The 25568-nt window shown below is 38.5% G+C and overlaps 1 protein-coding gene across 10 annotated transcripts in view; it reads right to left on the minus strand.

Moving 5' to 3' along the window:
• Positions 1 to 6: 6 nt before the first annotated feature.
• LOC138979690 (doublecortin domain-containing protein 2-like) overlaps positions 7 to 25568 on the minus strand; it is an 85882-nt gene continuing 60320 nt past the window's right edge. For 8 of the 10 annotated variants that reach the window (XM_070352413.1, XM_070352418.1, XM_070352415.1 and 5 more), the window contains exons 7-13: positions 23762 to 23868; positions 22643 to 22767; positions 21990 to 22046; positions 19076 to 19123; positions 10347 to 10733; positions 8322 to 9176; positions 7 to 2281 (exon numbers count right to left, since the gene is read on the minus strand). In XM_070352413.1, the coding sequence (XP_070208514.1) occupies positions 8367 to 9176; positions 10347 to 10733; positions 19076 to 19123; positions 21990 to 22046; positions 22643 to 22767; positions 23762 to 23868 (1534 nt within the window). In that variant the 3' untranslated portion in view covers positions 7 to 2281; positions 8322 to 8366. The remainder of the gene's footprint in view (positions 2282 to 8321; positions 9177 to 10346; positions 10734 to 19075; positions 19124 to 21989; positions 22047 to 22642; positions 22768 to 23761; positions 23869 to 25568) is intronic. The other 2 variants (XM_070352419.1, XM_070352417.1) reach the window with 2 other exon arrangements.

Here is a 25568-nt window from a genome sequence, read left to right on the forward strand (position 1 = left end):
ATAATAAGTGGACGATATCTGAAGTTTGTGTTTCCTTTCTAACTTGATATGGTGGTTCTCCTGTTGTTAACTATTTACAATTAGGTAATTATCACAAATATCGATGTAAAGCCAATGAGACGAAGACAGTGTCATATGACTAACGTCGTGACTTCTAGTTAAATGCAGTTAACCATGGGGACTTCCGATTCAACAGTAATAAAATAAATGCCTCCCCCCCCCCCCCCTTCATCAACCAACGCGCAATTAGGAAACAGCATCACTGTCATTTTTTATGTTTAATAAACAGCGTTACCCTTGCACAAACCTGTGTTGATGAAATTCATCTTCCCCGTCGATCAACACAATAATTAGACAGCGTTCAAAACCTCGTACATAAAGCCCGCAGCGTTTTTACTTATATCAAAATAGGATGGCCCTTGGGTAATTAATCAATTGTGCAAAATGAAGAAAACTATGTACAACCATGATACGAAAGTAAATGAAAAATAGTCAAAGAAGGATGGAACAAACCATGATATATTTGAAAATAGCAAAAGAAGGACCAACAAATACATCATACATTTCAAAATAACAAAAGGAGAACTGAATTAATCACGAAATAGTTGTATACAAGTTCCGTATCAACAATTACATTGTGATCACAGATCTCAACTATTCTGCGCTGCATTTGACTTCGTCAATAAATGATTTTGATATGTTGCCATCTTTTAATGTTAGTCAATGTGACATTTGAGAAAAAATTGAAACGAGGACGGAATAAGTCACGCTGTAATACACAAAAACTGATGATTACAACGTCAGGGATATCACAGACAATAAAGTACACAGGAGGATTAACACTCATTGAGTTGAAGAGCAAAAAACCAGAAACACATGAGCCTGTCAAGGTGTAGTTTATCACTTTGATTTTCTTTAATAACAATTAAACCCAACCAGGACGGAATGTGTCAAAGATTAACATGATGATCAATTTGTAAAGACAATCTTCTAAAACAGAAAAACGACACAAAGAACAACAGTATTGCAAGTCAATATTGAAACAGCATGCAGAAAACTGCCATATTTTTACTTTAACAGTTACCAGCTTGGTCTCTAAGCATTAAGCCTCTCATTAACTGGGCGAAGTCGACTACGCGAAGTGTAATTCGCGAAGCTGGCCGCACGGAGCTTTAGCACTGAGTTTTCGGTAACAAGACTTCGCGAAGTCGACTTCAGGCTGAATGAAGGACTGCCTTTACGGTGTTTACCTCTTGCCCTGAATGAAAATGAGCAATTTGGACGGAAATATGGTACTTGGACTTTAAATTTAGTCTCTGTCCATTAAGACAATACTGAAAATAGTGGTCAGCTTCAGATCAGGGGTATGCCATGTGTGCTTTATATAAAATACGATGCGTTTATAGTAAACATACTGCATAACAGAACAATATGGTATAATTAGTCAAGAGTTAGTTTATAGGGGGAACAAAAGTATGTGTGCTTTGAATACAAATACTTCCACTTTCATATTTGCTGCGCATGGTATATACATGTATATATACACAAACAACCATAACTATATCACATTATTGGTTAATCACGATTCCAAAAATATTTATACATACAAATGTTTAGCTTCTTGTATTTCCCACCGTTGATGATTTGTGCTTGGTACAAGAATAACATTTTGAAAGGAGGATTAATCTTCGAAACACTGTATTCCTTTGAAAAAAGATGTACATAAGACGGTAACAGATATACATGAAAATAGAAAAGTGTGAGCATTTTGCTGTGTTGCACAGGGTGATATCATACAGCAACTTACTTTCCGTGGTGATAAACGCAACATATCTGATTCAAACTGAGAAGATAGAACGATATCATACTAAGCGTGTTTCTGCTTTTCATACTGCATACGTGTGTGTGTGTGTGTGTGTGTGTGTGTGTGTGTGTGTGTGTGTGTGTGTGTATATGTGTATATGTGTGTGTGTGTGCGTGTGTGTGTGTGTGTGCGTGTATGTAGAGGGAGAGAGATAGTGTGTATGATTGTAATTATAGCACACTTTTGTCATCAAATCCACCAGTGAACTGTACAGCAAAAGAGGCAACGAATCATTGTTTCAGTTAACCTCAAATACATAGGGAAAAAGAAACAGCCCTAGTTTTGTTCTTGCATTTCAAGTAACCACTCCACTTTTCGCTTCATCTAATTGTTACTCCTTGTAGCTGTTGTTGTGTTGAGTTTCCCATGAAAAGTGATGAATTTCTTGATGCTCTTGCTCCTTGTTCAGGTTTATCCCTGCGGACAGACGGATGGTAAGACATGATGGTTAGAGCAAACATCAAGCTGACGTCTTAAAACTATGATGAGCTGTGCACATTGTAGGATATCAACATATCCATCTTATTTCTGCAACAAACAAACAGTGACATGACGGATGTGTATGATCAAGCACCCAAGCCTAATGGTTATTAATGTACAGACACTCCTCATGCATACATTGTACAACAAAGAGACACGTGCAGCTTAGTCCACAGCACACCTCAAGTGCAGTCCCTTATACTTGAAATCCACCAACTCTCCACCCTTAGTCTAGCATTGATCAGGGCTCCCCAAAGTGCACGTCTCTGCGTCCTATACGCACTAGGAGCCGAAATCACGGACTACAAATTCATTGAAGGGGTCCCTGGACGCACTAAACCAAGAAAGAGCGGGTCCAGGGACGCACTAGATTTCAGCTATCGTGCGTACTGAAGTCGTCAGTCAATTAAATTGCAGGTAAAAATGCCAATTTCAGGCCGGAACAATATATGGAAAAGAGGATGTGTGTTCCATTTACAAGGCATATTTGAAGTATCCTCTTTGAATATTCTAATGAAATAAGACACTTCCTATCACACTATTCGTGATAACAATGTGTTATATGAACACATGGGGTTTAAGGGCCATGGACTCTTGGGGCCCTCTAAAAGTCCGCGTAGGGGATCCATGGACCCTCTACACATTAAAAGTGGGGGTCCCGGGACACTCTAGGACAGGCGTCCGCGGGGAGCCCTGATAGATGGCAGTACTTACCCGTTCAGCATATTTGTCTTTGGTGAAGTGCACCTCTCGCAACAAACATACACCACAAATCAACGAACAGACAGAACAACAAATAAACGAACCAACACACGCACAAACAACAACATGAAAACATCACTTACACACACACACACACACTAAGTACTCTTACATAAGTAATAATTGCTGCTGAACCTAAATATTATTTCAACTCCTGATTCTACTCAGAATAATGAACAGCACGAACGCGGGGAAAATGTACAAGTACAATATTTCACGCACCAACGCCTGAATATAGCTGCATGCTTCAGAAGCTGCAACTACTCTAATAAATATATTACACGGTCACGCAATACAAATATAACAAAGCCACCGTTCACATCCTCATGCATTTGTTTTTTCGCGGTACATTTTCTACGCTCTTTTTTTCCACGATACTTACCTGCGACGGAGGTCACAGCCACAGACAGGTATAGACAGGTAGGAAGAAAACTAGAATAGTTTTGTTTTGTTTTTCAGAACAAAATTAATTCGGTGCACCCAGCTAGTCTGACAGTGTGAACAGTGTTTCATGCAACAACACGATAGCATATATATAGCAATATATTTCTTCCAGTGATTGTGCAATGGAAAAGAATCGTATGCCTACCATCATGTGAAAACAGAGATAAAGAATACCATCCTTTATAGATAATAAAAAAATAAGCGAATTATTCCGTTAACTTAATGAAGAAATAAATATCTTTTGAGACGGAAAAGAGGTCTAACTCTCCTTTCAATTACAAACATTGGTCAAACTATTCTTTCAATTGGAACAATTGGTTTAACTTTTCTTTCAATTTGGAAAATAGATCTATCATTCTTTGAATTTCAAAATGGGTCTTACTTTCCTTTCAATTTGGGGAAAAAAGGTCCAGCTTTCATTCTAATGTGGAAAATAGGTCCAACTTTGATTATTTTTGTGAAACACTAATGAGCAAAGATGCATAGCGCTTTCGTTTTGGCCACCCATCGCCATTCAATAATAAAAAGCTAACTTGTGCAGCAAATGTTCGAGAATAGTTTTATTGAAAAATGAAGTAGCCAAAATGATTCTGTTCATCCTATTCAAGCACCCTAACCATGCTCGTGCATGCAAATTGGCAAAAACCTGAGCAGTTCGAATGACAAAATGCAAATATAAAAGGCACTGTCCTAGTGTATGATGATGCCATGGCTGTGCATTAAGTATAATCTTAACTGTTCTGGTTGAATAGCAGAAAGATTTTCTGTTAGTCGCAGATATAGATTCAATTGTTTGTTTAGTGTGTTTTCCTCTCATGTTTTTGATTCCATTTTTTTGTTTTTATTGTCGAAGCTGCTTTTCCCAGTTTTACCTAAGAGACCGACTGTATATTGTGTTATTGTATTTGTCAGACTTGATTGTATCAAGTCCCTACACATGTTGTAATGCGCTTAGAGCCAAATATTTTTGTTTTTTTTGTAAGGGATAGGCGCAATATAAATACACTTTATTATTATTATTATTATTATAGACTGTGTATTGATGTCTCGTTGACAAACTTCGTGACATCAATTGAAAAGAAGCTGAGTTATACCCTCAATGTTCCAACGTTCTTGTAATTGTATTGTCCTTTTTTGTGTTGATGTAATCGTATGTGTATTGCATGTCTCATTACAAACTCAAAACTGAAACAAGCAAAGCATAATATAACCCATAACCAATGCAGTGTTTCAACTCAAGACATAGGACCTGAACATCAAATGCTGACATCAGTAAAGCGGATACCATGCACTGAACATTATGGAATCCCCGCGACATAACTAGATGAGGTTGAGGTTCTTAACTGTCCTAGTTAGAAACACTGCGATTTTGAAGCAAATAAATTGGTGTGTTCAAACTTGCAGGAAATAGGTTTCTGAAATCAGTACTGCTAATCAAGGCGAAGGGGCTAAACGCATTGCAGCTTCTGTTTTGGGGGCTGGGTGGGTTGATGGGTAGGGGGGTTATAGTTGGGTGGTTATTTGAATGGGGTTGGGTGGGTTGATGGGTAGAGGGGTTATAGTTGGGTGGTTATTTCAATGGGGCTGGGTGGGTTGATGGGTAGAGGGGTTATAGTTGGGTGGTTATTTCAATGGGGTTGGGTGGGTTGATGGGTAGAGGGGTTATAGTTGGGTGGTTATTTGAATGGGGCTGGGTGGGTTGATGGGTAGAGGGGTTATAGTTGGGTGGTTATTTGAATGGGGCTGGGTGGGTTGATGGGTAGAGGGGTTATAGTTGGGTGGTTATTTGAATGGGGCTGGGTGGGTTGATGGGTAGAGGGGTTATAGTTGGGTGGTTATTTGAATGGGGCTGGGTGGGTTGATGGGTAGGGGGGTTACAGTTGGGTGGTTATTTGAATGGGGTTGGGTGGGTTGATGGGTAGAGGGGTTATAGTTGGGTGGTTATTTGAATGGGGCTGGGTGGGTTGATGGGTAGAGGGGTTATAGTTGGGTGGTTATTTGAATGGGGCTGGGTGGGTTGATGGGTAGAGGGGTTATAGTTGGGTGGTTATTTGAATGGGGCTGGGTGGGTTGATGGGTAGGGGGGTTATAGTTGGGTGGTTATTTGAATGGGGTTGGGTGGGTTGATGGGTAGAGGGGTTATAGTTGGGTGGTTATTTGAATGGGGTTGGGTGGGTTGATGGGTAGGGGGGTTATAGTTGGGTGGTTATTTGAATGGGGTTGGACTGGGTTGATGGGTAGAGGGGTTATAGTTGGGTGGTTATTTGAATGGGGCTGGGTGGGTTGATGGGTAGAGGGGTTATAGTTGGGTGGTTATTTCAATGGGGTTGGGTGGGTTGATGGGTAGGGGGGTTATAGTTGGGTGGTTATTTCAATGGGGTTGGGTGGAGGGTTGGTGAGTTTGGGTCATAGGGTTGATTAAACAAGGTAACAGTTAAGGGAAAAACCACCTTTACCAATGTAAAATGTGCATACAAAATGTTTAAAGTTAAAATAAATCTTCCATTGACAAGAACTAAACTTTTCCTAGCGCATCAATAAAAGAACTAGTCTAAAAGTACTGAAATAAAATTAATTCTTGATGGGAAAATTCAACTTCAAAAACAAATGACAGAATAATACTAGCTGATCACTTGATACATGTACTAAGCAATTCAAAGCACGATCAAAGCATAAAGTACAAGGTCGAGCATGCAGTGAAACAGACTTGACACAACATAAACGTAGCTTACAAATGCAGAGCATGCAATAATAAGAAAACAATCCGCGAAGACAAACTGCTTGAATAGCTGCTTCTGCCAAGATTTTAACTGCTCCTTGACCCTTGTATGTCAACTGAGGACTTCAAGGCTATGCTCTTCTTAATTAAGTTCATGTACTGAATTCCTTGACAGAAGTTTGACTCAAAACTAAACTCATGTGATTCTTCTTCCATCCTAACATTATCAGCATTAATACTTGCGATGGTTGTGGTACCATACAAGAGAACGGTGCACAACTAAACCCCCAGGACTAACCCTAACCCCCAGGACTAACCCTAACCCCCAGGACTAACCCTAACCCCCAGGACTAACCCTAACCCCCAGGACTAACCCTAACCCCCAGGACTAACCCTAACCCCCAGGAATACTTCTTCCACTCAACCAATATCAGCGTTAATACTTGCGATAGTTACAGCATGATGTAACTGTTTGCACAGAAACGCCAGTCAGCAATTTACAAGTACGCACATCAGTAGTAGACCCTACAGCTTTTTCTACTTTTCTGATACATGATGAACGGCATTACCTTTTTTCTTTGTACCTACCTTTTTGACAGGTAGAAGCTCACGTGCAGAAAGATAAAAATCAAAGCCGAACCAAAAAGGTTTCCTCTTTTCAAGACGTCTAGGCTAATTTCTATTCAAGCAACTGCTAAAACATGACTTCTCCTCATTGTGTTTCAAGCAAGACTTCTTACGTCTACTCTAGGCTAAATTTCTATTCAAGCAACTGCTAAAACATGACTTCTCCTCATTGTGTTTCAAGCAAGACTTCTTACGTCTATTTCTATTGACAACTGAGCAACTTGACATTTTGAGGTAAGACATCCACCATTCAGAACTCTGACGACAAACATAAAATGAACACACAAAAACACATACACTGAACAAGGAAATACACGGTGCACACAGAGTTCCTTTGGCTTGAGTACAACACATACACTGAACAAGGAAATACACGGTGCACACAGAGTTCCTTTGGTTTGAGTACAACACATACACTGAACAAGGAAATACACGGTGCACACAGAGTTCCTTTGGCTTGAGTACAACACATTCAAGTGAGATATGAAGTGAGGTAGATTTGTGTATGATATTTATGGCTACATAAGGACACATGCAACAGAATCATGCCGACATTCACTAAACAAACAGAAAAGACATTCATTAACAGTCAAAATAATGGCCAAACGGGCAGGAAAACAAACAAAAGAGCAAAGTCAACCAAACAAATCTTCTCTATTCCAAAATCATACATTGCTGATTTGTTCATGATTTGATGAAACAAATTGAATGAACACGATCTGGATGAATAAGAGACTACATCATCGTAGACCTATATATACAACAACAAAAAGACTGTAAAAAAAAAGAAATTCTACAAACATGGAACCAACCCTATAAGAAAAATAAAAGATGAACAAATAAAAACAGATATTATTTAATCATGAATTCTGTGTCACCACTCACTTCGTTTTCCTTTATTATCTGTTCAATCAGGACGCTTAAAAGTTCATTCTTACATTTTCCGCTTTTGAATGCCTCCGTTATGCTTGTTGCAGAATCTTTTATTTGCAACCTGTTTACTTTTCATGTTGACCTACTTTATTCTCTTTTCTTCAGAATCAAAAAACAAGAAAGGTAGGTTGTTGGAAGTTTGTTATTGACAAAACAATACCTTCACAGATATTTCGAACCAACGGTCTTTTAAGTGAACAAACAAATATTCACACAAAACTTATCTTGATAGTTCTATCAGTTTACGTCCACTCGTCAGGAAGCCGAGCGAATTTTCTTTTCTCTTTTCTCCTTTTATTTCTGTGAAAATAAAAAAATAAAAAAAGTGTGCTCTTCCTCCACAAAAATGAATCAAACCACTACGTTATTCTTTCAGTCTAATTGTCAGGTAACGCAACAAACCAGTTCAAAAACGATACACAAACGAATAAAAGAGCGGAAACAAAGAAAAGACTAAAACGGTAAACAAAGGGAAGCAGAAGCAAAGCAAACCTGTTAGTGAGATCATGCAAAGTGTGGTGTGAATGTGATATCGGATCATTTGTGTGTGTTGGTGTTGTTGCTGATGCTCAGTTCTGTGCCCTCCTTCGCAGGTTCTCCTGACGCCCCTTCATCTTTCTGATTGGCCGCTAGCTCTTTGCGCGTTTGATGCCCGCGGAAACCAGCCTGGATTTTGACAGCTGCTGCGTTTTCAGACTCCGACTGCGCGGCGAGCTCTTTACGGGTTTGGTGCCCACGGAACGAAGCCTGGATTTTGGCTGCCGCTTCGTTTTCCGCTTGAGCTTCTGCGGCTTCAGCCTGTTTGGCTTCAGCTTGCGAGGCTAGCTCTTTACGGGTTTGGTGTCCACGGAAGGAGGCTTGGATTCTGGAGGCTGCCGCGTGTTCAGCATCGGCGGCTGACAGGTCGCTATCCTTGTCGTTGGGAATGGGGGATAGAGACTTAGCAGGGGCAGGGGAGGAATCAGACGCAGCTCGCTCCTTCACCTCTTGGGTCTGACGCATCTCCCGCACTTCCTGTCTGGCTTTGTAACCACGGAAGCCAGCTTGCAGGGTGGTGGCGGCCTTCTCCTCAGAGTCCTGCGCCTGGTTGTCGAAGTCGTCAACAGGTCCCGGGCCCCAGTCATCCTGTCCTTCAGAGCGGGGCGGTTCGTCGCCGCGGGAGTCGCGACCGTTTCTGTTCACCTCATTCTCCACCTCCCGTGTTGCGAGCTCCCTGCGAGTCTGGTAGCCACGGAAACCAGCCTGAATCTTGGTGGCTGCCCAATCTTCTTCCTGAGCCAGACGGGTCTGTTCGTCGTTGGAGATTGGAGTCACGCGAGGGGAGCTGTCACGGGCTGATCGGCGATCCTGAGAATATAGGGAGGAGTGAGGGTTAGACTTGCTGAGGAGAGGAAGGTCAGGTAAGATATCTATATCATGTTTGCTTCCATTCACACACATCATTATTATAGATGGTTTTCGGAAAGAACTTCGTCAGGTTTGTATGGGTTGAAGTAGAGTGACCTTTTCTTGCAAAACCTCGTGCAAAACCACGTGTTTCCAACAGACTTCTCGCTAGTGATTGGCCCTTCCAATATTTGTACGAGGTTTTGCAAGAATAGGTTACTCTCCCACAACCCATACTAATCCGACGGAGTTATTTTCGGAATTCGTCTATTACAGATAATCAAAAGACATTTAGTTAGATCAATTAAAAGAATTTGAGGTTCGGTCCATAAGCAAACGAACTGACTTACGAACAGTCAAACAAACAGTCAAACAAACAATCAAAGAAAAACCGTTATATTTGCAAATACCCCAAAACACTGCTTGCCCTTTGCCACCAATAAACTATGAAAACCAACTAACTAAGCACAATGTGAAAGAGTTCACACCCTCTCACTGAAAAAAAAAGTACACACCAGCTTAGCAGACACAAAACAGATCATTCAGAATTATAGACTCAGACATGGGATTCTGAAATCTTCATGTATGTTTGTTTGCTTAACGCCCAGCCGACCACGAAGGGCCATATCAGGGCGGTGCTGCTTTGACATATAACGTGCGCCACACACAAGACAGAAGTCGCAGCACAGGCTTCATGTCTCACCCAGTCACATTATTCTGTCACCGGACCAACCAGTCCTAGCACTAACCCCATAATGCCAGACGCCAGGCGGAGCAGCCACTAGATTTCCAATTTGAAAGTCTTAGGTATGACCCGGCCGGGGTTCGAACCCACGACCTCCCGATCACAGGGCGGACGCCTTACCACTAGGCCACCGTGCCGGTATATCTTCATGTATACGAAATTACTAATAGAAAGCGAAGGCAGTAATACCTACTTTTAGTGCTGATTTTCTTCAGCTGTGATTTTGAAATTGACAGAAAAATCGTAAAATCTCATGTCTGAGACTTTTCTGAATAGTTTCTCTTCTGTCTGAAATCCAACATCTCAATCAACCAAATTTCAAACATAAGAGCAACAGCTTTTGAGGTGTAATTGAAAAAGACAGAGACAAAGCAAAAACCACCCACCTCATGTCTGTTAGGAGTAGATGCTTTAGCTCCCGCTCTCCTTTTCTCCTCCTCGTCTTCCTTCCATCGTCGCTCCTCCCTCCTCTCCTCCTGCGCTCTCCTCTTCTTCTCCTCCTGCTCCTGTTTACCTGCTCCCTTCTTCCGCTTTGCCTCCTCCTCTTCTCGCTTCTTCTGATCTTCCTTGTCCTTCTTCTTCTGCTGTTGGGCCTCGCGCTGTAGGCGTACTTTGTCTGCGCGCTCACGATCGTCGGCTTCCCTGCGAGCACGGGCAGCCCGCTCGGCGTCCTTAGGAGCCTGTTCGCCACCCGGGGAGACGTTTGTGCGGGCGTTGGGTTTGTATGACCGTTGTTTTTCATTAGCTGGGGGTGTAGGTCCGGCGCCTTCGTCCTGTGGTCGGTTAGAGTAGCAGATTGGGGCGTTATTATTACTAAGCGAAAACATCAAGGGGTGAAGGGTTTTGAGGGAAAAGGCAGAATGTTCGTGGTTTTTTTGGTCAGTCTGTCATCTTTGATAGGGGATTCTACAGGCAATCACACATCTCATTGAATCTGAACAGGTAACAAGTATTTTTAAACAGAAGGGTTGTGCCAAGGTGCAAATTGGGATGCTTCTATTGGAATAACATAGGAATGAATCTAGAATAAGGTATCAGGCAATATAAAAGGGGGAGAGAGATACACCTTATGAAAGTACATTTATAACCGTAACTAAACCCCCCCCCCCCCCCCAATAAAACAAATCTAGCACCTACAAAGATTTCAAGAGCAAAACAAAAGCCAACGACTAGCATATTCTGATTTTAATCATGCTGAATTTGAGGTTCTATTTGTTTCTTTCAATTTCTCTTTTTTCTTTTCTGTAAATGTTATGCAGTATTTGCTTTGTCCCACACTTCATCATACCAACAACATTGACATTAGTCTACACTTGAATTGATAAACCTTGAACATTAAATCAACAAAGTCTGTCATTGTGAACCTCACACAATGCTCCTCCAGCTTCAGAATGTTAAAATCGCTGCATTTCGTGTTAAATTCACATTAAATTGTCCAAGCAGGTGAACGTGACGCTTTCTGTGAAAGCAATGGCCATGCTTTAATGATGCAAATTATAATACAGCGAAATCTTTGTTTTTAGACCCTTGAATGTCAAGACTTTATTTTTCCTACTGGCTGTTTTTCTGCATCACGTACCTCATCATCTTTATCAAGTATCTTTAGACTTAATGGTATACCCCTAGTAACAAACTCTGATCTAAAATGTTGGTTTCATATTTCTACCTAACACAATTTGTCCATATCTCTTGTGACCTTCGTCAAGAAAAGAGGAATCCCTGTATCATATGATTCTAATTTTTCAAACACAAAACTTTGAGTACTTTTCAGGAAATTCGTTCAGCTGATGCAGCACACATTATTTAAAGACATTCAGAAAGTAGAAAGTACTGGCACCTACACATTCCCAAGAATAGGCAGCTACAGTTTACATTCCAGTAAGGCAAAAAAAAAAAATTGTCTGTTTCTGGTAACATGGCTAAAAAAAATAGGGTCGGTAGGTAGGGATTTTTATTTTTTATTTATTCTTTTTTTTTTACCCCAAATGAAGACCAATAAAACTAACTTTAAAAATTGCGCAAAGAGACTGGATTCACTATACATAGAGACAAGACACTCAACACATTTACAAATCGTCAGCGGACTTTCGTTTTCACACGTTTTTGTTGTTCATTTTCTCACCCTGTCCTTTACCACCAAAAAAAATAAAATAATTTTTGAGTTTGGAAAAAAAAAGTTTAGGGTCGGCACCGAAATTTAGGGTCGGTCGGGTGACCAGAAACAGACAATTTTTTTTTGGTGGCCTAATCACCCATGCTGCTAAGAGTATAACAATTAGTCCAAAGACCCAAGAAGTACCACAGACATTAACCAGTTATTTGAAGGTCATAATCAATCCCATACAGCCAGGAGTACAACCCCCCCCCTACCCCCACCCCTGAAGGTAAACAAACACCAAAAGTTGTGCTGCTACCTCCGTACAAAAAAAAACTCTTAGAGGTCAAATGCCACAAGTCTGGTTAAGATTAGTGATGTGCATATTAGTGAAGAATATCTACAAACACACTGTGTCAATAAGTGTCAAATTCCAAAGCAGGATTTTGGTATGACATGCAAATAAAGCATCATTATTCGCAGAATGAACGACATTTTTGCAATAAAAGCAAAGTCCATTCGCCAAATATCTTATTCCATTCCTCGACAAACAACTGCTCTCTTCTTTTTCTCTCTCTCTTTTTTTTTTTTACAATAAAATTAAATAATATATATATCTCAGAGGTGTGTTCTATAAGATACAGTTGCTCCCCTTGAACAAATCAACAACATTTTTTCGACATCAAAGATAAGGTCGGCAAAAGCATAAGTTGGCAGACCTCACGAGTTAAAGATTAATATGTCAATTTTGAATATTTGCAGAGAGATAAAATCCCATATGTCATTGTAGAGTGTTCAAAACACCTTCAGATCCCAAAACATATTGAATAAGATTGTTGTAACATTCCTAACAGCATTATTGAACAGAAAAAGCTGAAAGACTTGCTTATCATAACATACCACTAACTGCTCATTGCCTTCGTAACCTTTACCTCAGGATGACTAGATCAATCAGTATGAAGAACACAAATGCCCAGTGAAAGGAACTCAGACGAGCAATTTTTCCACAGAGCCAAAAAAACCAAGGAATCCAAACAACCCAAGAAACACACTTTTCTGTCCTTTTTATCTCTTTCAAAAATACCATTTTCTGTTCTTTTTTCTTGTTTAACTTAATAACAGTTTTACTTCTTGTAGTCAAAGAAAGTTATAGACTGGCTTAGGAGTGGCACATGCTCCCTGGCAAAGCAGTTCTAAATGTCAATCAGGTCCAGTAAGTCAGATAGATGAAGTGAATAAGGAATCGGAAATACACACAGAGTCAGAACAGAGCAGGATAACGACAAGAATTATTGGGGGGTGGGGGGTAAATTCCCAATACGTTCACATCTTATGCTACAAGTTCTTGTTACAAGAATGCTTCATTATCTAGCTGTCTTGTTATGAATTCGTCATATCTCTTTTCCATTCTGCTCACTTCGTCAGAACACACACAAAAAGGCAAAGTTCTCAGTTTAAAAAAAATGTGAGCTGCTTTTCAAAGTGAAATATTCAATAATGTTCTGATTGAATGCAATGTGTCACCTTTCAAACTGGAATTATCGTGTCTTTAATTTACTGATAAGATCATATTAAAAACAAATAAAAACTTTGAATGAATATGCTCTTTTGACTGGAACGTTGGACTAAAAGCAGAAATCAAGACAATATTATAAAAGTTCACAGCAACCAAGAGATGAAATACATTTTTGACAGAATAATCCTAATACATTCACGAAGTAAAGGTTACAGTGAAAAGAATGAATTTGAAGCAAGACTATATCTCACAACTCTAGCAAATATATGGTGCAGCAAAACTACAATAAGCAGTGCAAAATATAAGCTGAAACATTAAAAAAAATGATATTAGCAAGCAGTGCATACTACTCAATACAGTGCAAGGTTCAAGTTATAAAAAAAATCTGCAAAGCAGCACATCAGCTGTAAAGTATGCAGCAATATCATCTGAAACTCCTGTAAAAACCAAGCAGTCTTGACCTACTCATAATTATATTAATTTTTTTTCTATCATGGTGTAACATGCTGTCATTCTTGTATGCAGTTAACTTTGTTGTATTGAGTGTCTAGAATGATGAAAAGACTGCTATGTTCAGTTACCAAGTATATGCTTAAACATTTTCAACAAGAGATTTAGTGACAAAACCAGCCTGAACGGAAAAATGCTTCGAATTAAACATAGTTTTGTTTGTACTGTAATTTTTATCTGCAGGTCTTTAACTTACATTCCAACTTAGTTCTTCAAAACTTTGCCCTAAAAATCACGATTTTTTTCTGTCGTTTATATCATTAAACTGGCAATAGGTCAAACACAAAATGTGCCAGGAAAATGTGGGTGTTAGAATATAAATGTAACACTCGGAGCGACCGATTTGGGGTATAACATCAGAATAAAAACAAATAAAAAGGTGAACAATACTTGATTGGGTGTGGATCAAAAAGGGAAATAAGAAGTTAAATAGATTTGTACATTGGGAAATAAAAAGGATAAAAAGGGATGTCATTGGGGGAATTAAAAACAACGAGTAGAAGGCAAAGACATGTCCGTCACTGTTACTGTCATGTCACATCTACACCACTGCCATGCCAGGGGGCACACGAACTCCAGGCCAACGCATCAGAAGACACAAGGTATACATAGCTTTCCTTGTTTTTCCTGATTTTTCATCAAACTTGTAGAATATCTCAAACTCATCCTTTGTTCAAAGCTTTTTCCAAACTGCCAGCTCAAACTCATCCTTTGTTCAAAGCTGTTTCCAAACTGCCAGCGCAAACAATGTGAAGTAATTCCTTGAAGTTCCTGCTCTCACGAGAATCCTCAGAAGTTTGAAGACCTCAGGCACTTGACAAAACCCCATATCGGAGGGCAAAACCGATGCCAGATGGCAGAAGGCCACTTTGATTTAAAAACACGCAGTGATTGTAATGAAGAGCACAGAACAAGTGATCTTCTGTGGGTTGTGATTAAGTAATGATCTGTGACTAACAGGGGTAAACAAGTGTGGACAATCATGTGACTGTGACATTGTTGTTAATTCAAACTGAGCAGAATAACTAAAACCCGACTCATGCTTCATTAAAATGAATCGCCTCCCGGTACTAGGCTTGAAATTATGTTTTATTTTTAAATTAAGAAAGGACTACCAATCAGAATTGTGCAACCTAAAGCTATCCCATTCTCCCACAAATATTAGTAAACTTTCCACACCCAAACATTATTACTGTTCATTGATCATTCGCTGTATCCCACTTTCATAGGAGAGTGCAGACTTCTTCACAAAACAGTCAAAAACTTACAAGCCAAAATATTTACTTCACTTCAATGGTTTAAATTGGAAAGATTTTAAATCAAACTTTTTTAAGGTCTTGAAACTAATGAAACCAAGAAATCTTTCCAGTAAAAGAAATGTTTATGAGTTTTGAAAGTGTTCTTTAATTTTTAATACACAAAACAGAGAAATGTTCAAATGTCAGCCACTGCAATCCTTCCAAGAGATCACACAATTGAATTAGTAACAAGATCTTTGGTTTGTTGTTAGATTTTAACATCCCTTCAACCCATTTAGTTTCGCAGGACCGATTCAAGTTTCTTCTTTTTCTCATTTTACATGGGGTTTGGAACTATTGACAGTTAGGTCTATCACAATACAAGAAGGGCAAAGCCCATACGACTCACATGCTTGACCTACACCTTTACATGACCTTGACCTTCAGGGTCAAGGTCAAATAACTAAACCTAGCAATGACATCATACACTAAGAACTGCTTTACACATTTTCCCTACCAAAATACATGTGACCTTGACCCAAGGTCAAGGTCATCCAAGGTCATGCAACACAAAGCTGTTAATTCAAGACATAGGAAGTACAACGGTGCTTATTGGCTCTTTCTACCATGAGATATGGTCACTTTTAGTGGTTCACTACCTTATTTTGGTCACATTTCATAAGGGTCAAAGTGACCTTGACCTTGATCATATGTGACCAAATGTGTCTCATGATGAAAGCATAACATGTGCCCCACATAATTTTTAAGTTTGAAACAGTTATCTTCCATAGTTCAGGGTCAAGGTCACTTCAAAATATGTATACAATCCAACTTTGAAGAGCTCCTGTGACCTTGACCTTGAAGCAAGGTAAACCAAACCGGTATCAAAAGATGGGGCTTACTTTGCCCTATATATCATATATAGGTGAGGTATTCAATCTCAAAAACTTCAGAGAAAATGGGAAAAATGTGAAAAATAGCTGTTTTTTAGACAACATTTATGGCCCCTGCGACCTTGACCATGAAGCAAAGTCAAGATGCTATGTATGTTTTTTGGGGCCTTGTCATCATACACCATCTTGCCAAATTTGGTACTGATAGACTGAATAGTGTCCAAGAAATATCCAACGTTAAAGTTTTCCGGACGGACGGACGTCCGGACGGACGGACGGACGGACGGACGGACGGACGGACGGACGGACGGACGGACGGACGACTCGGGTGAGTACATAGACTCACTTTTGCTTCGCATGTGAGTCAAAAATGAAGAATGTTCTAAAAGTTAAAAAAAAATAACACACTTATTAAAAATTATCTAACTGTGTTATGGATTCTTTTGCTTTCTTTCTCTCTTTTCAACATATTTTCATATAAATTATCACTATATTCACTTGTTTTTGTTGTTGTTGTTCTTGGGTGTTTTTTTTTAACATTTAGTCAAGTTTTGATTTTTCTTGAAGGTAACTTTTATTCATGTGTCTATTCTTCACTTTATCTAGGTATATTTTTTCTGAAGAGAAATAAATAATATTTTTTTCTTAATTTATTTATTCGTCCATTGAGTAAAATGAGTGCTGTACGGCAGTCATGCAGGTTATATTATGGACAACTGCAGAAAGTATTTCATATTTCAAGATAGATTTCATCCCACAGTACTGTAAAAAGACAAGAAACATCTGCTTACACACCAGTACATTCCTACCCAACATTTTCATTTTAACTTAGCGTTAAGCCCTGTTTAATGCAAGTTACACTTATATCTGTTTATTTGTAAGTGCTTATTAATGCTCAAGCTGAAATGTTAATTCATTGCATCTACATTTTAAAAGCAAGCAATAGATCTAGAACATCTTGTGACATCCTCCTCTTTAAAACTATTATGTTGACGTAAACATGAAAAAATAGATATATGAAAGATAAATAAATAAATAAATAAATAAACATGGGAATAAATAAATACATACATATAACAAGAAGAGCAAACGCTCGATCGAGTCACTTTCGCAGTTCTGAATATTATATGAGGCATCAGATGGACAGGAAGAAATTGCTATTCACAACACAATGAGTCACGTTCACATAAAATTTGAGCCCGGTCACTTTTATAGTTTCCGAGAAAAGCCCAACGTTAAGTTGTGTGTTGCCGAACAGAAAAGGCTAGTTATCTCCCTTGTTTTTCTGATAACGTTCGTAAAAGGCTACAGATGTAAATACTTTGATGTAAAGAATAATCCTACAAAGTTTCAATCACATCCGATGAACTTTGTCAAAGATATAAAATGTCTAATTTTTCCTTTGACGCTGACCTGTGACCTTGAAAAAGGTCAAAGGTCAACGAAACCATCGTTAAAGTGTAGAGGTCATTGGAGGTCACGACTAAACAAAATATGAGCCCGATCGCTTTGATAGTTTCCGAGAAAAGTCCAACGTTAAGGTGGTGTCTACGGACGGCCGGCCGGACAGACTAACACTGACCGATTACATAGAGTCACTTTTTCTCAAGTGACTCAAAAATAATAGTATAAAAATTAAAATAATGAGAAGATAAAAGAGGAGAAGAAAACAATAAGAATATAAATTAATATGAGAATGAACAGATAGATAACTAAATAGATAAATACATTCTTTAAAACAAATGCAGATCATATTGAGGGCGATTCCAACCATGCAGCAGTGCATTCCCCACATATTTTCTATTCAAGCGCCAAAATCTACTGCTTTTTGTGCATTCGCTCCAATCTCCAAAGCAATCTGTAAAACTACTTCCTGTGCATACATTAATAAAAGAATGCTCAGTATGCATGCAAGTATTTGCAAATACTCCTATACAAGACTTGCTCAAAAGTAGAGTGAACAGGTGAAGAAGGAAAACACGAGAACTTTCAGAAGTTTCACCCAAAACGGTGAACATGCAAAAAGAGTGATACACAGAGGCTGCACCATCCATGCAAAGTGGAGATAATTAAAATAACTCTTCCTATTGTGAATTTTACACACAGATTCTTTGTGAGAGGTTACAAAAATTAAGAAGGTGTTACAAAAACTCTGTATATTATCAATTAGAAAATCGCCTGTGCACATGCACATGAACCTTACTGTAACAATGCTGGGTTGATCATCTCTTTGTATTCCTAAACCTTCAACCCAACCCAATTCCAACCACAAACTGGTTCACATACTCAATGAATAACTCATTTCAATTCAATATTACCCACATACTAAATTTCTTTTTATATTACTATGATTTGAGATCTTTGAGATTATGTGATATTTGTTTGCAATAAAAACAAATGTTTCTTTGTTATTTTATTTTTTTGGAACACACTTCACCTTTTAAAGGTAGACAACAATTATCAACTTCCAACTTTCAAAGCTTAACATTTTGATTGCCATTTACAAATCGAGCAATAATCTTCAAAAAGTTCCCTAAAAGAAACCAGATCCTATCACTAGATGAATCTACTGATCTTTTTTGTCATTTCTACAACTTTGAGGATGAAATTCCCTCATTCATTTCAATGCTTGTTTTTCCCTTTGGTGCCAGGAAATTAGTTCGGCATAACTCTAACTTACTCTTGTTGCATAACCATGTCTTGTATTCTATAAACTTACTACATAGAAAACGCATGTCCCTTTGCTTCCTAGAAAACTTACTTCCCTTTGTTTCTTAGATACTAATCCTTTGTATATCACCCAGCTCTGTGTTACAATGAGGATCATTTGTGGAGTGAATCAAGAATATTTAAAATGTCTCACCTTCCTTCCCTTCTTGTCTTTTTTGTCTTTACCCTTTGGCTCTTCGTCCTGCAAATAATGAAATAAATTAATTAATAAATTAATAAACAAATCCATCAATCGTTACATCAATACATCTGAACAGGTAATCAGACCACAACATAGTATTTTTCTATATATATTTTTCAAAATATGTGTACAAAAGAAAAGAACATTCTTAAAGTGCACATCAAAACATTTCTACTCATCAACAATCAACGAAACAAAAAACATTCAAATTTAAAAAAACGATCAAACAAACTTAAATTGGAACACACAATATCAGCTGACTTAGTACTGCATTAGAGCTTATAATACATTTTTGTAATACTGCATTTTGTAACTTGCTACATAGAGAAAAGAAACACTTTCTGTAAGATGGTTTGCCAGTAATCTGCCGCGATTACACCTGAAACCGCTTCACACAAAAACTGCATTTTCAAAACAAGTTAACATTTAACAACAGCAGTAAATGAGCTATTTGGACAGGTAAACAGAAACATGCTCATTCCAATATGTACACATAACTGAACGTATGAAGCTACACATTTACTTAACCTACATTCAATATTTACACTCAACAACAAAATCCTATTATTTGATTCATATATTGAAAGCACTTCCTATGTGGTTAAACTATACATTTAACAACAAAAGAAGGAGCAAACAAAAAGGAGAAAAAGACACAAAAAGTTAAACACATTATTTATGGACAGTGTCAGTGTCATAGGTAAACATGCAAAGGTAAATATTCTTTGTGAAAAAGGTTAACAAAAAATCCAAACTAAACGTTCATGTTAAAAGAAACCTTTAAGTTTACAACAAGCCATAAAGTCCTTGCTGTATTTGGGCAACTAACAATGACACAAGCAAAATGTGTGCTACATATTGATTGCGGGACTGAAACTAAGAGTGTCTTTGCAGCGAGATACAAAAACCAAAAGAACAAAGCAGAATTTCTGTAGCAAGATTCTCATTTTTGAACACATTCCATTAAAATAAACTTGCAATACCAAATGACAGAAAAACTATTTTTTGTAGATATAATATCGACAATACCAATTTATAAACTCCAGAAACAAAAAGTGGTGATACCAGGAAATGGTATAGAAATGTATTTAACAGTCAAGAATCATCGAGATCTAGTTGCTGTAAACAACAAAGCAATGCCCCACTGCTCAAACTGAAAGAACTCCACTGCTACAGATAAAAAGCAAAACTGGTGATTTGTCTGGAAGAGCTGAACCTACGGCATACATTAACCCAAAATAACTCTTCACAATAACTCTTCACTTACTATTTAAACAAATCAAAATACACTGTATAAAGTGAAGTGATGTTCAAAATGCAAAAACTAAAGAAAGAAATCAGAAAGGCGTATAAGGCAAATGAATACAAGGACAGATAAAGCAGAAACATGTACATATAAGTGATCAAAGGGGTAAAATGGCTGAAAAATACTCGTTTCGATTTTTTTGTTCTGTTACAAGAACTTGCCTCCGGAAAGGGCGAGAGGGGGGGGGGGGGGGGGGGGGGGGGAACTGCACGCAAAACTTATTTTGCTTCACAGGCCTGTCTTTATGATTGAATGACTGAGAAATTCAAAGTTCACATTGACATATGACAAGACTGATTACAATCATAAGGTAACAATTCAAACTACAAGCACAACGAAATGTACAAATATCATTGCCTGGAAGGAACAAGACAAAACTCCACCAAGCACAGAGAGGCTAAGAGAGGGTGCATTTAACTACCCCTTGGGAAGAGAGAGTGAATGTTGCGAAAAGGCTCATCTGCGTGTGGGAGAAAAGGAATTTGAGCATTATTGGTCAAGTCCGTGTATTTAAAACGTTTATTCTGCCACATTTTGTCTATATAATGCAGGCGCTGATTGTACCAGACGACGTTCTAACTGAAATTAAAGATAAAAAATAAAAAAATAAAAAAAATACCCCTACTGTGTGCTGATGAGACTGCACATTATGAGCTGCTAATGCATGCAATGGTGATACATTTATGTTGTAACCCCCCCCCTCTGGCTTAACTGCTCCGCCCCTGTGATACATACAATCATGTTATGTAGGAGCCAGAAAAATAAACAACAAGAGCAACCTTTCAATAAACTCCCTTTCATAGGTGTAGGGGTTGTTTATCAAGCAAGTTTCTATGAAAAAGCATTGTTTCTGTTTCTGTGGTGACCTTTACATTTGAGGGAGGTCAATCAATTTGTCATAAATAAATGAAAAAAAGGCAAGTGTGCTGGCTTTCAAGAGTTCCATTGGGAAAAAATATTACAAAAGTAAATTTTAGTCAGGGGAATGTCTCGTGCTATTTTCTATTTGTCAGATGCTTAATAGCATCGCTGTGACCTTGACAGGCTATTAAGGTCAATTAAACTTTTTTGATGTGGTTGGGTCGTCAGAGGGTATGGAGCAGCTACACTCGAAATATTCAGTTTCAGATATGTCATAGGTAAAAATAAACACAATTTACATTACTTGGCTTTGACACTGATGAAAAAGATTCACATTTTGATCATGTCGGGAAATGCTTTAGTTTAAAAAAAAACTTCTGAGAGATTGACTATTTTCCTAAAGGTAATTGTTTTGTTTTTCCTATAAGGATGGGCATCCCACAGGTTTAACACTTCTGAATACTATGACTCTCCTGATTGGTCAGTTGAGCCAAAAATGCAAAAAAACTTGGTTCCTATAACCTACAGTACCCCTCCCTGGTGTCAAAATAACTTTTAATCTGCAAAGCAAAATGAAAAAGTCTAAAGCCTTGAAAATCTGCATGACAATTTCTGAAGTAAGAAAAGTGGAGAATAATAAGAAAAAAAGACACAACAGCTAGAGTGAAACTGAAAGAGAAAAAAACACGAAACAAAAACCTGATCTCTGTAGTCTCTGTCATCCTTCCAGCCATTGCGGAGCGAGTCATCTTCCTCCTAGAGTGATTCATACACGTTAAAGACACCATTATCTTTATGGTGATGCTGATTCATATAAAAACATTACAGTGGAACCCCCCTTTGAGGGCCTCAGAAAAACTGACACAGTCAGGTCTTAAAAGCAGGCGAGGGAATCTTGATATTGAGGTAAATCTACAATGGGTTATCGCACAAAAATCTGGAGCAGCAAAGGTCTAAGGGGGAAGACTTTCTTCATTCCTGCCTCCTTGCTTACTCCCTCTAAGTAGATCATTTCAACACGCTCCAGCAAGAGGCTCGTCCGCCCCGTGATCGGGAGGTCGTGGGTTCGAACCCCGGCCGGGTCATACCTAAGACTTTAAAATTGGCAATCTAGTGGCTGCTCCGCCTGGCGTCTGGCATTATGGGGTTAGTACTAGGACTGGTTGGTCCGGTGTCAGAATAATGTGACTGGGTGAGACATGAAGCCTGTGCTGCGACTTCTGTCTTGTGTGTGGCGCACGTTATATGTCAAAGCAGCACCGCCCTGATATGGCCCTTCGTGGTCGGCTGGGCGTTAAGCAAACAAAAAAAAACAAGAGGCTGACATAAAATAAGCAGCAAACAAGACTGACCTGAACTTCTTGAGCCCGTTGCCTATCTACAGGGAGCTCTGTGCGAGTTTGTCGTGAATCGTCTATTGCCCGCGCTCCTCGGGTGGCGTGGTTCTGGTTCTTTGCCTTGAATACCCCTCCATTATCTGAAATATCAGATGTATAAATACACAGATTATTGTGGGCTTCATTTGGGTGGCCTGGTTCTGGTTCTTTGCCTTGAATACTAGTGTTATCTGAAATATCAGATGTATAAATACACAGATTATTGTGGGCTTCATTTGGGTGGCCTGGTTCTGGTTCTTTGCCTTGAATACTCCTCTGTTATCTGAAATATCAGATGTATAAATACACAGATTATTGTGGGCTTCATTTGGGTGGCCTGGTTCTGGTTCTTTGCCTTGAATACTCCTCTGTTATCTGAAATATCAGATGTATAAATGAACAACTAAGTCTTAACAGTTAAATATGTATTACGTTATCATTAAGATTCATGCTTTGTTAGCACTTAGCAGTTGTTTTAATCAGTCTGGTTTTCTCTTGTTTTCATCTTATGCACATTCTAAATGTTAGACTAACTTATTGTCTTGTACAGAATAACAACTGTGTGAATGGTGCTAATTACTGAATGAAAGAGTGTGACATGAAGTTCTTGTACACCATTGTAAAGAGTGTGAATGACGTTTTAGTTTAGATGTCAAGCGCTTAGAGCAAGCCTTTTTAACGAAAGTTTTTGATTTAGCGCTATATAAATGTTCTTATTATTATTATTATTAACTAAGAAAACATGAGAATTTATGCCATAAAAAGAAAGAATCCAAGAAAATATGAGAATTTATGCCATAAAAAGAAAGAATCCTAAGAAAATATGAGAATTTATGCCATAAAAAGAAAGAATCCTAAGAAAATATGAGAATTTATGCCATAAAAAGAAAGAATCCTAAGAAAATATGAGAATTTATGCCATAAAAAGAAAGAATCCTAAAAAAGAGGTAGATTTCCATGTACCCTGAACAAGAGATGGGCACCTGGTCCTAAAAAGTTAAGATCTCTAACGTCTTGCTCCCCAACCATCAAAATTAATATTCTTATCAGACTGCCTTTATTCTTTTTTTTTAACATTTATCTACATGTACTTACCCTGATCGTAGTCCACGGGTCTAGCTTTCTCTGAGCTACGTTTATGTTTGACGGGGCGTGCATGGAATACCTGATCCTCCTCGCGTCTGGCTTTGTCACGTCGGTACCTGCACCAGTAAAACTCTCTTTGTCAGCATAATAACCCACATGCTTAAAGAAATGATTTTAATTGTACAACTGTGCCTAAACTGGGTGGCCGAGTGGTAAGTGCAATTGCCTCAGAAGCGAGAGGTTGCGAGTTCGACCCTGGGTCAGGGCGTTAGCAATTTTCTTCCCCCTTTCCTAGCCCAGGTGGTGGTGGGTTCAAGTGCTAGTCTTTCGGATGAGATGAAAAACTGAGGTCCCTTCGTGTACACTACATTGCATGGGGTGTGCACGTTAAAGATCCCACGATTGACAAAAGAGTCTTTCCTGGCAAAATTGTATTGGCATAGATAAAAAATGTCCACCAAATACCCGTGTGACTTGGAATAATAGGCCGTGAAAAGTAAATATTCGTCGTAATGGCTTGAGATTTACAGGCCGATGTGAATGCGTGATATATTGTGTAAAACATTCCATCTCACACGGCAGAAATTAATATGTAAAGCGCTTAGAGAACATCAAGCGCTATATAAATCTCCCATCTATATATATATATATATAAACTCTAACTTTTTTCATTGCTCTAAGCTCAACCTACTGACATTTTCTTAGAAAACACTACCATGCATGACATGGCCGGTGACAGGTTTCAAGTAAGGTTTTCTTGCCCCACCCCACCCCCCCCCCCCTCCCCCACCCCCAAAAACAACAACTCTCCCACCCTTGACTAGTTCAAACAAGAATTGTATTGCATGTTTCTCACAGTACACTGGTAAATTAGAACAATTAAAGCACATGAAGAACAAGTTAAGCAGATAAGAGGTATGGGAAAAGAAAAATTAACAGAATGGTGCATTCCAAATCAAAATCAACACAAGAAAGTTGAAAGGAAGTTAGGGTGGTCTTCACGCGCACAATTTACATTATTTGAACAAAAAGTAGAAGTAAAACTTGGGCAAATCAAAGTGCGGTTTCCAAACATGCAAAACAACAAGTTTGGTCAACTCAAACATCGTATTCAATTTCTTTCTTTCTTTATTTGGTGTTTAACGTCGTTTTCAACCACGAAGGTTATATCGCGACGGTCGTATTCAATGACAACTGAACTAAAGGCCTCTTCTGCAATCTATAAGATAAGCAAACAAATCGTCAAAGCTAAATTCTACTCTTATAGAATGTAAATGGTGCGACATGCCGTGCCTTCTGCTCAAAGGGATTTAGATTTAACCAAAAAAGACGAAGACTTGAAATTCCTAGTGATAGCTTGCAAAATGTGCATGCTGCTATAGAATCTAAAGTTAGGCGTCCCCTTATGGTGCAAAACCATACATCCAAACTAAGAGAGAAAAAGAAAAACAACCTGAACTGTCTGAAAATTTCAAAAAAAAATAAGAATTTGCACTGCATTTGAAGTGAGAACTGATCTTCACTTAGGTGCCTAGAGACTCTACTGTTATATCAATGTTTTACACTGGTATTTGTTTTTAATTGTAATTACCTACCAGATTTTCTTCTTTAAGGGTTGCCCTTAATTAATTGAGACCTCATGCAGTTGACTTTGTGAAGACATTACAAAGTGTTTTTACTAAAAATTATGTGCCAAAGCTTTGTGCAGCAAGTTTCATGCAGTAGACTTTGCAAGGTCGACTTCACCCAATTAACATCAGACTTTAACCTTGATAATTTAGATATCATTAAGACAGTGTTCTTATATTGAATGGGA

Source organism: Littorina saxatilis, linkage group LG11 (assembly GCF_037325665.1).
Source record: "Littorina saxatilis isolate snail1 linkage group LG11, US_GU_Lsax_2.0, whole genome shotgun sequence".
Taxonomy (NCBI): Eukaryota; Metazoa; Mollusca; class Gastropoda; order Littorinimorpha; family Littorinidae; genus Littorina; species Littorina saxatilis.